Here is a 15,956-nt window from a genome sequence, read left to right as displayed (position 1 = left end):
ATGCACATTAGATGTTTATTTAAGAGCTGCAACAATTAATCAATTAGTTGTCAAATATTGAATTAATTTGCCAACTATTTTGATAATCGATTAATCAGTCTGAGTAATTTTTAAGAAAAAAAAAAGTCAATATCCTCTAATTCCAACTTCTTAAATGTGAATATCCTCTGATTTCTTTACTCCTCTAAGACAGTAAACTGAATATCTTTGAGTTGTGGACAAAACAAGACATCTGAGGACGTCATCTTGGGCTTTGGGAAACACTGATCGACATTTTTCACCATTTTCTGACATTTTATAGACCAAACAACGAATTGAATCACAACTGTGATTAAGACAGAGGAGGGCAGAAATAAGATCACCAAAATAGAAACATTGTGGCTTTATAGTTTTATATATTGTATTTAATCAGAGAACAACTTCTTTTCTGGGTATATTCCATTAATTATGAGTGTACCAATAAGAGAAAAGAACGCCACTATGGTCAAGATGGAGCGCAGGGCTTTGAACCAGCTGGGGTAAGTAGGCAGCAGAGCCAGATCATAATGCAGCGAGATTCCTAGTCCCATGATCACCATGGTGGCGGCAGGAGCAATGCTGTCGCTCATCAGCATGGACACCCAAGCTAACAGGGAGGGAACCACACTGTTGGCCAGGTTTATCCAGTCAGGTTTGGCTGGACTGCTCTCAGGAAGAGCGAATCCCCAGCGAGATCCACCCAGGAAGGAAACGATGGAGGCGGCGTAGGCTAACTGAGCGTAGGCCAACTCTGGAACGTAGCTATCAGTCACAGCCATGATCAGAGTTGGGGTGACGAAGGGGATCAGTCCTGCAAACCCCAGGTACAGGGCAGGTTTGGGACCTTTCCACAAGTCCTTCATGTCATAGCGCAACAGATCCATCTCTCTGGGAGCCTCGATCTGTGGTCGCTTCTTCAGCCTCACAGCAGAAGAGTGGAAATGTTGATTCCTCATTAAAAATAGAGCTGCATTAGTCTGGGTCCTCCTGAAACCGAGGCCAGCAGGAGGTTTTACTCGTCCGTTGTCCCTTTCTGAAAACGGCAGCCTTGCTGTAGAGGCCCAGCAGGTCTGCAGGGAACTGGATCCTCCATCAGAAGCTCTGGTCAGGGCTGATGTCCAGCATCTTTGTGGAGGACCTGCCCAATGCCACACCTAAAGACAAGACATTTCAAATTAAAGTTTAACATATATTTCAGCTTTCAAATGATAAATGATTAGAAATATGAGCAAAAAGAGCTTTTGGAGCATTAGGAAATCACAATCCGTTACCTTCTGGGCTGCAAAGGTGTTTCTTCTAAATATAGTAGAGAGCATCTGGTGAAAAAAGTAAACAGAGATCAGGTTAGACAGAGAAATACACATAAACACACAGTAAAACACATATGTACATGCTACATTTATTTATTGTACATACTACATTTATTTATTGATGGACTGTACACACTATGTTCACCCATTAACTCTGTATCTTTTATATCTCTATTATTGTTTTTATAATTTTTGTATACCTTTACCTCTCCTGTGTTTCACTCTGTTTGCTGATGTTGCTGCTTTGACACCTGAATTTCCCTCATGGGATTAATAAAGGTTCATCTTATTTCTTATTTCTTAAAGGCTGATTTACTCAAAGTTAAAATAAAATAAAAAAAATAATTAAAATATGAATAAAAAAGAATAAAATGTAAAATGGATTATGGCTGCAACTAATGATCATTTTAATTACTGATAAATCCTCTGATTATTTTCTTGATCAATCACTTGGTCTATAAATTGTTAGAAAATACAAAAAAAAAAAATGTCATTCACAATTTCTTAAAGTTGAAATATTCAAGTTGGTTATTTTTTCTGACCCAAACATAGTAAACAGTCAGTTTACTAAAATTAAAAGACAAATCAGAAATTATTTACATTTAAGAAGCTGGAACCAGTAAATTAATCTATAACAATTGCTGCTGATTAAGCAGATTTTCTGTCAATTGACTAATCAATTAATTGGCTAATAATCTCAGCTCTTAAATCAATAAAATGTGAATGTCATAACACTTTAATATATATATTTTTTTCTGCCAGATTCAACACATGAAGATGCACCAAGAATAAGCAGAGCATCTAATAACATGGTGTCCTTTATTATGAACCCAACAGAGAGAACTTGTTGGGGTCTGAAGTTAGACCCTGGTCCAGGACAGAAACCAGTCCAACCAGCCTGTGAAGGTTTCCTCTCTCAGCTGGACTGACATGTTAAAGAGTCTGCAGCAGCTAACCAACTACAACTACAACTCTGCAGCTCAGACAGAATGATGATGACAACTACAAGAGACAACCCACACAGCATCACCGTTACCATGGTAACATTACATTCCAGAACAAACGGACACGCTCGTTACCTCTGTTTCAGTCTGAGAGCATCACACTTTAACACTTTAAATGTTGTTTACTCCCGAGGTCACCCAGTACGTAGTGGGCGAAACCATGCCCTGGTACGCGGCTTATTCCTTCCGTGTTCGCCCAGAAGCGTCCTGAAACTATAGTTCCACTAGAGAAAGAGCAACCGAGCTGACAGGATGCACAGGATTTACATATGTTGAACTGCTGACAGGTAAAAACACACCGGTGATCGTAATGGATGGCAAACTATCAAGGTCCTCCTAATCGCTATCATAAACTACCTTCAGTTTTGTAATATATCACCCCTTTGCTCCTGTCAGCTTCTCTTTATATGCGTATTTGTCTTTCACACGTACTTTAAAGGTCCCATATCATGCTCATTTTCAGGTTCATACTTGTATTTTGTGTTTCTACTAGAACATGTTTACATGCTGTAATGTTCAAAAAACACATTATTTTCCTCGTACTGTCTGCTTGAATATACCTGTATTTACCCTCTGTTTGAAACACTTCGTTTTAGCGCATTTCAACAGAATTGCAACGGAATTACGTTGCTAGGCAACAGTTTGGGTCCATGTTTACTTCCTGTCAGCTGATGTCATTCACATACACTGCAACCAGGAAATAAACTGGGACACATTTAGAATGTTTACGTTTAAAACCGTGTAATGGTCTAAATATTGTATATTTGTGACATCACGAATGGACAGAAATCCTAACGGCTTGTTTCAAACGCACAATTTCTGAATACGGGCTGTGTGTATTTCTCTATGGATTGAGTAACAGTATTTATATATCACTTAAACCTGCTTCATAATGTAAAAGAACTGAAAATCTCACTATTTACAATATGGGACCTTTAAACATTTCTGATGATCAACAATAGACAGATGATGACAGATGATGACAGATGATGACAGATGAATAGACCGATGACAGATAATGATAGTCTACCGTAGCTCTGTACACTACCCTCCATAACGAATAAACTCGGCTGCTGATTAGTTTCGCTAGAAGGAGGCGCTATAGGCTTCCATACCTGTAATCCACAGTAAACAGAGTAGAAGCATGTAGGAGGTTGCCAACCGGAAACAGATTCCACTTTGAAAGAGGTCTTCACAAATTTGTTTGAATTGGGCAAGTTTTAATTGTTCACGTGAGTCAGATGTTAGACAGGATGAATTGGCCTAATGTGGGCCATTTTTTTGCATTTCAGATTTCTGGAATATGTGGTGATATGAAGCCAATACACTAAATCCAAACCCAGTACCACTCTGAAATCCCCAGGATGTGTCCTAATCAAACCAAAAAAGAAAAGAAAATGCAGATATCACACTCATAAAAGAAATGGTAGACATGTCAGTACATTAATACCAAATGTGTGACTGAAAAGTCTGTTAAAAGGCCTAAAAATCACCTAAATTAATGTAGGAAACACTCAAGGTTAAATGTGCAATCCCATGCTCAGTAATTTTACCACTTACAATGTTATTGCTGTTACAAAACGGTTATGTGTGGATGTTACACGGAGAATCAAACAACATCAAACAAACAATAAGACTATAACTAATAATAAATAAATAATGAATAAAGACTATAATTGTTTTGAAGCATTTAGGCATATTAGAAAGACATTAAATATCAATAGTTTTGTTGACTTTTACTTGTTTGAGGAAGATCTACACCCACTGGAGCTTAGGTGTCCCACATTAGGCAGTGTCCCACTTTTTGGCAACAGACCCTACGTCAAAATGTATTCGGCAAAGGCGTTTCCATATCCCACATAGCACAACAACTCAAAGAACACCTCGAGTGAGTTTAAAAAACTTTATTCGCAGCACTTCCATCATTTTTTTTTTTTACATTTTTACATTTTCACACTTTTACATTTACATAAAAAATAAGACTCACTTTTTAAACTTTTAAAAAAAATCTTCTCTGGGTTTTCAGGAAGCTTCTATCTGTTTGTCCATCCCATGCTAGTTAGATCCGTAGACCGGGTGAGTTTTGGAGGGGCAGTATTGTAGTTCAGAAGGAGTGTAGAACAATCGTCTTGTCCCAGATGTTGATCAGGTTGCCCAGCTCTTTGGCCACATCTGTTTGAGCTCCTGAGACCAGCTCTGGATCATCTGGCAGCGGGCGCCGGACTAGATCCACTGTATACTTGTAGTTTTGCAGCATTGAGACATCATCCGCTCTCAGCACCTCCTCAATGGCTCTGATCCTGCTTGAAAGGGCCTCTGCTGCTTTGCTCGGACCCACACTCTTCTTCCTAATCATCCGACTCTTCTGCTCCTCTTCTTCCATCAGTGCAGCAATCCTGGCCTCTCCTTGCTCTTGTAAAACCTGAGGAAGCCTCATAAACTCCTTTTGCATTTGCATCTCTGTGTGCGGTGCCTGGACTGTACTCTGTTCTTCTGTTTGGTTGCGGGGCTCTTTAACTTGATTAAAAAGCTTAACTTTCCACTTCATGATCTTCAGGGATCTCTGGAGCTCCTTCCTATGATCCTGCGCAGCTTCATAGATGTGTTTAAATCTATGGTCTGTGTGTCTTTTTGAATCACGACAGACGAGGCACACCGGCTGATGGTGGTCCAGACAGAAGAGGTTGAATTTCTCTGAGTGCAGGCTGCAGAGATTCTCCCGTCCTGCTGCAACACTGTGAACTGTCTCCAGTACGATGGACTCACACAGGTTCTTTAATGCCAGGTTACGAGGTGGTCTGCAGCATGAATCAATACTCCTACAAACTGGACACTCATGTGGTTTCTTTCTCCACCATTCCTGCTGACATGCTTTACACAAGCTGTGGCTACATGACAAGATTACAGGGTGTTTGAAGATGTCACGGCAAACTGGACAGGTGAGTTCCTCCACTGAGAAGGACGATGTGGACAACATTTGCTCTCCGAGTGAAGCTAAAAACGCCCCAGGCACACAGTTGAAGAGACAGTCGGTCGGTCCCTCCTGTGGAAAGTTCTCAGAAAGTTTTAATTTGGTCTTAGTTCCAATGTAATGTTCCAGTGATACAAAACCACTATCTTTTGTTTGTTGTCCTCCAGTTGAAATTGTAGGATTTGTCTGGTGTCTCCCCTCTCTGTCTCTTCTCAGCAAGAAAAGACTGACAAACAGTTTTCTCCGCCTTGTCCTGTTTTGACAGGAGCACTGCTGCAGTTTTGTCATTCTGGGGGGCGTGTTAGGCTCCAAAGCTATGTGCTGTCTGTCTGTCAAACACTGACAAACACAGGTAACACAGGTCTGTTTGGACTGTGATGGATGGTGTAGTTTTGCACGTACACATCAGAAAGGAAAAGTGTCATCTGTTCTAAGATTTTCTTTCAGCCATCTCAGCTTTAGCAACTCTGATGAGTCTGACATTAAGTTAGTTGTCCAGAAAAATAAAATACTAGCTGTACCAGTGCTGGAAAGTACATTTACTCAAGTATTGTTCTTAAGTAAAATTTGGAGGTACTTTGTGTATATCCATTTTATGCTAATTTATTCTTCTACTCTACTACAGTTCAGAGGGAAATATTTACTTCACTACATTTAATTGACACATATAGTTACTGCTTAATTTGCAGATTAACATTTAAATAAATAGCATTTGATGTTATATTATTATGTACACTATTGAGGTATTATTAATGGTGCTTTAGTATGTAAGCAGCATTTTAGCAGCTTTAAGTGGAGCTAAGTAATTACTTTATATTGTTTGCTAGATTAATCTGTAACAATGCAGCATTTATATTCTATAAACTGATCCGATGTTTTGTGTGTGAAATACTGATCTGCAAAGTAACTAAAAGTTACAGTTGTCAAATGAATGTAGCCCAGTGGAGTAAAAATGATATGATCCTCTGAAATTGTCTCTAATTATGAGTCTTTTCCCGACATAAAATTCAAAAGAAGAACTAGAAACCAGAAACAGAACAGACAGCAGAGACTTCTGACGGTGGGGCTGTGGACTGGAGCTGGAGGCAGCTACAATTTAACTGTGCTCCTTTTTAGGAATAGTAGATGTAAATGTAAAAAAAACAATAATTTTATGTTTTGCTATTGGGGATTTTTTGTGTGTGTCTCTAAATAATGTAAGTCAGCCACACACAGAACAGAGTAGAGCTTACCTGTTCTACTGCGTTATGCTTTTGAGCCTGAAGGCGAAGCCCTTGATTAACCAGTCAACCTACGTTCCAGCCCTCATTTATGGTCAATAACGAGATCTTGTGTTCAAGCATTTAAACAACAGCTCTTCACAGTGTGTCTGGGCTCCCCCTCAGGGCGAAAGGTGAGGAGCTCAGAGGAGAACCAATGCTCCTCCCCTCCCCGTGGAGGAATTCTGGACATGAAAAACTGAAAGCAGCCTCAGGTGGAGACCCAGTTGGAGGGATTATGTAACCTTAGTTATTTTTAAAATAATATAGTTTTACTACTTTATACCACCACACTTATAGGGTGACCAGAGTCCCCTTTTCTTCTGATCTATTTTCCTGTGGGAGAGTGGGTGACTTTATTTTTTTCTTTTAATAATAAAGTCCAACAGGAGTCCAAATGACAACTGACGTCGGCCCGTCCTGTCTTTAGCAATACACTCTTTCTCAGGGAGGAGTTCTGCAGTTTTTAAATTCAAGTATCTGGCAACAGGTTGGGAAGACGTGGCCGGGGAGAAGGACATATGCTGCCACTCCGACACTGACACACATAAGAAGCAAAAAATGGATGTATGGACTGTTGTCACTTTTCGTTTTGGCACAATACAAATAAACTATGTTGCGTGTAATCAGTCTCTTAAGTATAACTACCTGAATGTAGTGTGCAGACCTTCTCCTTCATCTCATCAGACAACAAAGAAATGTAGACATGGTTACAACAAATATAGGCTGTGCTGTATATTTCACCATGGTTTCACTGTTGAACTCTACAGAAAATTCCACAAATACTAGCGTCATATAGATTTCTATCACATTACTGTCACTTTTCTCTTTGAATAAGCAATTAAGCACCAATAATTCTGTGACCTGACAATGCTGTAATAGCTACTGGCAGAGGTTAGTGCAAATATCTGATTCTTTAGTAAGCACTTACACAGCATGGAATCAGATCAGTCATTTACAGACTTAAGGAAAGATATACTTTAAAGGTGCTATTAATAACATTTAGCCACTAGGTGTCGCTCTCTCCCTCCATTGCATTCACTTCACAACAAGTGGTTGCCAGATTGTTGCACCACCTGCGTATTTTATGGTCGAGTGGAGTGAGATTCAGACAGACAGTCATGTCAAGCGATGAACCTTTCGTGGTAGATTAATTAAGTAATTTTGGAACATGTAGTGTGTGTATACATTGTTTGAGGAGACTATAACGTTAGGTAACTGCACGCAACCGTCACTAATGCTAAGATGTTAACATAGCTCCTCAGGGATTGAAGCTGTTATTTTTCTCATTTTTGACAATCTAACCAGTGACAACACATTAGTTTTGGGTGTGAGGACTATAGCTGTTTGTAGTTGTTGGTTTTGTTTGAATATGCCAAATTGGAATTTTATAGGTTATTGTTGTTCTGACGATTATGCTAAGACAGCTAATATGTGCTAACGTCAGATGTCACTTGTTGCCCTGTTAAATATTCACTTATCCTTCAGCCTGATGGAGACACCTGTGTCAAACTAAGCCATTTATCCGTTTTTTCCACACTAACTGGCAACTTGATCACTGACGACACAGAGATACCACGTAATACCAACGTAGTTATACTGTTGGCTCACAAGCCTTGTTAGAAGTGGGAACCAAACGTCAGATATCTTCCACAGAGATAAACAAAACATTAATTTTGGACCCGTCAACATTTTTAAATGATTAATTCACAGTCATAATTTTGTTTTTAGGAAAAGACATTACTTTTATTTGCCACCTTTCTAAAAGCTCTGTGGATGTGTTTTTTTTTAAATTATTCATCTACATAAAAATGTTACCAATAAGACCTTTAATAACATCAGACAAGTTAGTACCTCATGAGAAGGCCTACATATGTAAGTCTGTACAAAAGAGAAGAGAAAAAAGCCCAATGACAGTTACATCCATTCCTACAGTGGGTATTAAGTGTAAAATATTTCAGTGGCACACCTAGATGCAAATAAACACCTCCATAACACATTTGTTATGAACACAACTGCACTGATGTCTGTTGCAACAGCATTTTGTAATAGAATAATTCAGTTTCAGTACTTTTGATTTTAATAGCAACATTTATCAGTGAGTAGTAGTAGATGCTGTAGATACATGTAGATTAGTCTCTATGACCTTTTAACCCCCATCAGACTCATGCGTACGACACCAAAATGCCCAGCAGGGGGCAGTCATGCGACAGAAATATCTTATCTGAAACTTATTTAACATGTTGCTCCCTTTGTTTAAGTTTGACTAGATAAGAAAAAACAAAAACAATATTTAAAGCAATAGCATGGTCCTATCCTGTTTCATGGTGTGATCTGCTTTTCTTACATATATAAAAATAATCTTTATTTACTGATTTGGCTGAATGGGCAATAACTGACACAATAATATATAGCAGGAGTAAAATCATTAACTGTTGGAATTAGTTGGAGCAAAAAATGCACATTCAGATTTAATAACGAGAAGATGGAGTCATTAGTGTTTGCTAGAGAGTAAATGGGAAACCTTTTAAATTAGAGCTTTGTCATTTCACCAGTGTTGTTAGATAGTACACACAATGTAATCAATGAACTCTTATAGCTATGGCATAAAGCTAGAAACTACTCTCATCCTCTAAATAAAGAAGAATAAATACAGGAAGCAGCCGCCTGCAGACTCTCACAGCTGTAGGAAGTTCTCAGACGGCTCCATCACCCTGAAACACATCAACACTTTCATTACTCGAAGAATGTAATGCTTCTCTGTTAACATCAATCCTCAAGCTGTAACCAGCTAATGGGTTATTGGCAGCTAACTTCCATTCACCAATCTCAAATTAAATGGGCAATATACAGTATATTAATTCGATTTTAATTATTAGAAAGTGTCTGGGTAAGAGTTTTACCTGGTAAGCATGCTTTTTTAAAACTTCCTGTCAGATCATCACACATCAACAAGTCTACAACGTATTAATAATTCCTTATGTTTCTTTTTTTTGGCTTTATCATCTTCTTCGTCTTTTCCTTTATTTAATCATTTAAAGTATAATTGAAATCAAAGTATTTAATTCTTTCAAAGAAACCAGCAGAAAGAGTTTTACAACAATAAAACATCTATTATGTCACTCATGTTTCTTTTATGGGTGGGCTTTTAGTGCTTTTCCGACTGATTGGACTGCTGCTACAGTTTGATAATAATAATAATAATAATAATAATAATAATAATAATATATTATAATATTATATAATAAATTAAAATAATAATAATGAATAAATAAATAAACAAATAGATAAATAAATAAATAAATGTGGGTAGATTTCTCTTCAAATATTTCCAATTCTTCTCACAAATAGACTCAGCTGAACTCCTCTCATCTCTAGATAGATAGATAGGCTAGATACTGACCCCTCCACAGCAGTCCCCACACAGACATCCCAGCAGGCCGTTCACCACCTGCACAGCACACAGTGCCATCTGGATTAAACCCATGACCAGCAGCACAGAGAACAGGGAGAGATGCCAGCTGACCACGTCAGGCGGCTCTAAACACGTCGTCCAGGAAGTTTTGTTGGACAGGTAGTCACTGGAGAGGGAGGGAGAAGAAGAGACAGCAGGTTTTTAAAAGCAGGTTAATTAGTGAGTGAGCTCAGTGGTTTACAGCCACTTTAATAGTCTGGTGTTACAAGATGTTATTTTATGTTGAACAGCAGCAGAGGGAGCACCAATCAAAATTGTTTTTATTCTTAAAGTGAGCTACTTAGAAGGTAGTAAATCGGTTTACATAAATTAAAAATAAAATCAATCCCTCAGATTATTGCCTCAACAGAAGTGAATAAAGTTTGTGAATGAAGGTTGTTTTGCCGAAAACACTAAAGTTCTTAGTGTGAAAGTTTATTCGTAATCTTGGAAATAGTAGTTTGGAAAATAATCTTGACTCAAGGTTTATTTTTTTTTCCTGAGCTTTCACTTCCAGACCAAAACAATGGAAATCTGTACATCTTTGGATGGTAAAATGCTATTCCCCTTCTTCTTTGTTTCTTTTATATCCACAACCAATCTGTTAAAAGAATCGTTTGACACTTTAGGAAAAATGCTTGTTCACTTTTTTGCCGAGAGTAAGATGAAAAGATTAATAACACTCATGTTTGTGTGTTTATTATGGAGCTAGAGCTGGATTATTTTAGTTTAGCATAAAGACTGGAAGCAGGGGGGGAAACAGCTTGTGTGGCTCTGTCCAAGTACCTTTAAAGCTCAATTAATTAATATGTCATATCTTATTTATTTAATCAGTGCAAAAACATAAATGTAAAAATGAAAAATGATTGTTATTATGTGCCTGGTTGATTCTTGGCTGGGTGCAGCGACTTCCTGAAACTTGTGAGGTTGCCATATTGGCATATTTCTGAAGGCTGGCTGTAGCCCCCCTGGATGCTAAGCTAAACTAATTTATTCCCACCTCTAGGTCCATAATTAATGCATACACCTGACAATGGTGTCGGTCTTCTCATCTAACTATCAGCAAATAAGCGAAATAAGCTGATTTCCCAAAATTTCAAACTATTCTTTTAACAAAAACTAGTCCTAATTATAAAAAAAGGAAAATCGGAATTTGTCACAAGCTGAAAGAAACCACATGCTCATCTTTATATTGGCGGTTATGCAGGTAATATACTGTAGAATAAGAGGTATTGTATGTGTTTCAATACTTGATACGGGCTGTGTGTCTCACCCATTAGTGAAGGGAGTGTCCCAGTGCTTGACTGTCTCGTTAAAGTTAACCAGACACTTGGGTCCGTGGTTTATGGCCACAGCAGAAACTATAACAGAGTAACCAGCCCCTGCAACACCCACAGCTGCAAACAGTAAGGAGCTCAGCATCTACAGGAAGAGAGAAGAAATATATTAGGAATCAATACCGTTAACGATCTCACATTTAACTTCTGTGGCTTCTGTGGGTGGTAATCTGACAGACTTTTGTTTGCTGATTCCTTACTGGACCTCACACACACTCACACACCTACACATTCCTGATCGATCAGTGTGTGTGTGTCTCTATCAGAACAATACCAACTCTGTGTGATAAAGTCACATTAAGCTGAAACTCCCATTAGAGGAATTTCCTGTTTCCGTACAGTGATCTCATCAATTTGTGTGTGAATGTGTGTGTTTTTGTCATTTATTGCTGTGTAAATCATGGAAGGTGTGTACATAGTGTCATCGTGTTTGTTTTACAAGTGATGAGACTGTACCATTAACAGGTGACGTAGATCTACCTGTAGAGGTGTAACTAACACCCTGCAAGCCCTAATGTTCGATTCTCTCTCTTTTATTTATTTATTCATATTTTTTCCTAGGTATATATATATATATATAAAAGTTGTGTTTGTGGTGAAAAGGGTCTTCTTTCTGCAGAAGTTACTAGTAGTAGTTTAGTTGTAATATAAAGACACAAATAATATGGAGCAAATGCAAACAAACTACTGATCATTCACAAAAAATCCCTCACAGTAATAACAAAAGCTAAATAAACCTTAACAACAGAATATTTTTGTGCTGTATTTCATAATCCGATCCCCACCCAGATTAGAGTTTTTTAGATCAGATTTTCTGTAGTTAATGTTTTAACATTCAAATGTAACACCAGTTAATTGCAAAGACTTAAACTAACAAGTTATTGCGCATTATGTTCTAGGTCGCAAATATCTAACACCACTCTGACACAAGGAGAAGGACCAACACGTTCTCATCCCAACTCGTTACATTGCGCCGCTTTGCCACGCCCCCTGGCGACACTTTAAGTTTAGGCATCAAAACCACTATAGTTAGGTTTAGGAAAAAACCTACATGGTTGGGCTTAAAACTACTACGCTTGTAAAGTGAAAATGACACGTTGTGAGCATGTGACACGAACAAACAGCTGATTGTAACTCGACGCACGGGACACGGAACAACGGTCTCCTGAATGAAAGCCTTGTGTTTGTTGGAGGGGTGCCTTATGCGGCAGTATCGATATTTGACGCCCTGGGAATGAGAACAGTCTGGGAGGACAAACATGGCAGTCCTTTCACTCCAGTTAAAGCTCTTTAAGCAACACATTTGAGAAAAATGCTAGTTCCTCTTCCTGCTGCCGCTGTCGTTCTCTGGCTGACTGCCTGTATGCACGAACTGTTTTAACGGATGGCATTTGTAAAGAATGTATACAGAAAAATGACCTCCCGGGTCCTTGGGTGTCGCGTGATTTGCACGTCCGATTACTGCAGAGCCTGATCTGCATGAGCAACAGGCTGGTTTAATAGACCTTTTTCACTGCGGACATTTTGACATGTCATAGTAGGAAAAGCACAGGTGAACATAATAAAATAAATGATGGCTGGATTCCCATTAGCTGCTTCAGTTTCAGTGCCCTGGTATTGTGCATGCAAACAATTCCTGTTGTTAAGCTGTTAGGCAAACTTTTTTAAAATTTATGATGTTGGCTTACTTCTTCAGTGTTTTATTGAGGCTAAACTTAGATACCGAGACATGTAAATACTTATGTGTGTGTGATTTTCCATTAGATTTTTGTTCCCCAACCAAAGCAAAACATTTATTTTTATTTAAACAACTTTTGAAAGCCACAGCTGTCAAAAATCATTTCATTATGGTGAGAAGTTAAACAGTGAAACATCTCCTCACCGCAAATCTCCGCCCGCAACTTTCGTTGCCACAGCAACCGCAGCAGTCATTGTTCTTCAGACCCAGGAAGACCAGAGCCGGGAAGATCATCTGTCGCCCAGACACACCCCAAGGACACACACACACACACACACACACACACACACACACACACACACACACACACACAGATATAAAACAGTCAAGCAGATGATGAATCATTTGTTCCTCTGCTGTATGCAGGAGGAAATTGAACTGGCTAATGACCCACCATAATCATTAAGATATGAACTATTATATAACTAGTTCCTAAATTTACCATTTATTAGCTCTGTGCCAATTGTCACCAGGAATGATGTCATCAGAATGATGTGAAAAATGCTAAAATCACATATATAATTCTACACATAGTGGCTTTAAACTGATTGTTTAAAAAGCATCACTATGATAATATTCTGTTGCATTTCCGATATTTGTAATTTAAACTAGCTGTACAGCACAAGACCTAATGAGATCATTAAATCTTTCAGGCGATGCACAACTGTATGTATACATTTTAGAGCTGAAGTTGATTAATGGATCTGTTAATAAATTAAAAGGCAAAAATGCTAAACATTCTTCAATTCCAGCTTCTTGAATATGAGGATTTTTTCTTTATTACAGCAAACTGAATTTCTTTAGATTCTGGACTGCTGATCTGAAGACATCCCTTTTGGATCTGGAATATTATAAAATATTTTTTTTTCCCGCTATTTTTGGACATTTTAAATAAACAATGAATTGATTAAACAAGGAAATAATTGGCAGATTAATCTATAATGAAAATATTTGCTGAATTTTTGTTGTGTTATTTATAATATACTGAGTCTACACAGACACACGGATACCATCGTGATGAGAAAAAATGCCCTACGTATCATGTACTACATTAGCAACATATCAAATTTGAAAAACTATACAAAAAAAACATTAGAAGAATCCAGAAAAAGTTGTCTTCAGTGATGATAAAAGCAGCTGATACCACACAGTGTACATCCTTTACTATATCCTGGATTTAACCAGCTATTACAGTCAGTGTTTTTGTAATTGTAACATACTCACCAGCACTCCAGATCCCAGAATGCCTCCAAAGTAGAAGACTTGCTCAGTGATGTGTTCGCTCTCCACAGATTTCCCACCGGGGAAGAAGAGCAGGATGTTACACAGCACACACACAATCGCCAGAGGCATCAGACTGATCCCCAGACACTTGGCAAAGCCGCCTGAACACATTTTGACTCTGATGCTTCAACCTCCTCGACAATTAATGACTCCTAAAAGTATCTCAAAACTCCAGTTAGGTTGATCTTTCAATTGAATGATCTCAAACTGACAAAGCAAGAAGTTTGAAGTTTCAGTCTTTGTCCACTCCAAGTCAGTCAGGAGAATAATAGTACTCTGAGAATTAGGCCTATATTTATCTCCAACCGCAGCTTTCTAACACCTAACAATTTCTCCTTACACCTCTAAGGCTTGATTGTTTTTTCAAAAAGCTCCCAGAGAGCTCGCCTGTCCCGTTTCTTGTTTGGTTGATGCTATATTTGAGCCTTTATAGCCCACATCCCTCTCAGTGCTTCACCTTTATAGCAGCCAGCTGTGATATGGCAGGATCACACACACATGTACAAACACACATGCACGAGCTTGTGACTGCATGCAAACACACACACATTAATGTGGGGTTACACACCCGTGTGTGCACACAGACTCAGCGGTGAAGACAGTGGTTAATGTTCTACCATGTGTTTTGTGTACATGGAGACAGAAGAGGAAGAGACAGACAGTTGGTCGATACAGCAGAGCCCCTGTGGCTGATCTGCACCTACCACCGGTTTAGTGAGTAACAAGACAGACTTCTCCATTAGTTAGGACTGTCTAATCCGTATAATTCAACTCTAGATAATAAATAATGTTTCATCACGTGTTACAGGCTGACAGATCTGAGAAATCTGAGTGAAACATAATCACAATAAAACCCAAACAAAGCTGTCAGTGTGTCAGTTTGCTGACTTGACTATGACTTGCCCCAAACTGCATGTGATTATCGTAAAGGGGAGACTCGTGTGTACCCATAGAATCTATTTTCATTCACTTATCTTGAGGTCAGAGGTCAAGGGACCCCTTTGAAAATAGCCATGCCAGTTTTTCCTCACCAAATTTAGCGCAAGTTTGGTGCAATATTTAACCTCTTTTGAGACAAGCTACTATGACATGGTTTTTCTAGTTTCATGTGATGGCAGTATCTTCACTCTAGCTTTGAAACTGAGCCCGCTATAGCCTCTGAAAAATTGATTGCGTTAATGCGTTAAAGAAATTAGTGGCATTAAAACGAATTTGCATTAACATGTTATCATTGCGTTAACTTTGACAACCCTAAAAGAAATCCATAATAAAATCATTGACTTCGAAAGGTTTATAATTTTATTTGCTCTTTGTGCAATGAAAAAGAAAAAACACAGGCACCCAAATGAGTCATTAGTCTGTGGACATTTTAACAAAGTTGCTCTGCATCAACTGATAACGACCCCTCAATGGGCTGATAACATTCAAAACAGGTGTTTGGATCGGATCCTGGCCTCCTGTCTCACGTTCACACACAAAGAAGTTTCTAGGATTTAACGTACTTAGTGTTGATCATGTTGGCGGGGCAGTTAAGCATAACAATTGTGCATTTTGCGATAAAAACAACAAATTTGCCACAGA

General features: G+C 38.5%; 2 protein-coding genes and 1 long non-coding RNA gene across 3 annotated transcripts; 1 reads left to right on the top strand and 2 right to left on the bottom strand.

The window, feature by feature from the left end:
- Positions 1-375: 375 nt before the first annotated feature.
- Positions 376-2,546, bottom strand: LOC119487796 (transmembrane protein 69-like). The gene is made up of 3 exons (XM_037768795.1): positions 2,408-2,546; positions 1,290-1,334; positions 376-1,172 (listed from the first exon to the last, which is right to left on the bottom strand). The coding sequence occupies exons 2-3, from the start codon at positions 1,332-1,334 to the stop codon at positions 405-407; spliced, it is 813 nt and encodes a 270-aa protein (XP_037624723.1). The 5' UTR covers positions 2,408-2,546; the 3' UTR covers positions 376-404.
- Positions 2,485-5,826, top strand: LOC119487797. The gene is made up of 2 exons (XR_005206794.1): positions 2,485-2,619; positions 4,978-5,826. It is a non-coding gene; the product is annotated as an uncharacterized LOC119487797 (long non-coding RNA).
- A 2,460-nt stretch (positions 5,827-8,286) lies between these two features.
- tm4sf4 (transmembrane 4 L six family member 4) lies at positions 8,287-14,827 on the bottom strand. The gene is made up of 5 exons (XM_037768923.1): positions 14,316-14,827; positions 13,236-13,325; positions 11,290-11,438; positions 9,966-10,143; positions 8,287-9,276 (listed from the first exon to the last, which is right to left on the bottom strand). Exons 1-5 carry the CDS (start codon positions 14,484-14,486, stop codon positions 9,259-9,261), a joined length of 606 nt encoding a protein of 201 aa, XP_037624851.1. The 5' UTR covers positions 14,487-14,827; the 3' UTR covers positions 8,287-9,258.
- Positions 14,828-15,956: the final 1,129 nt, after the last annotated feature.

Source organism: Sebastes umbrosus, chromosome 5 (assembly GCF_015220745.1).
Source record: "Sebastes umbrosus isolate fSebUmb1 chromosome 5, fSebUmb1.pri, whole genome shotgun sequence".
In the NCBI taxonomy this organism is placed as follows: domain Eukaryota; kingdom Metazoa; phylum Chordata; class Actinopteri; order Perciformes; family Sebastidae; genus Sebastes; species Sebastes umbrosus.
Note: the sequence above shows the minus strand (reverse complement) of the source record. Positions and strands in the feature narration are given on the sequence as shown.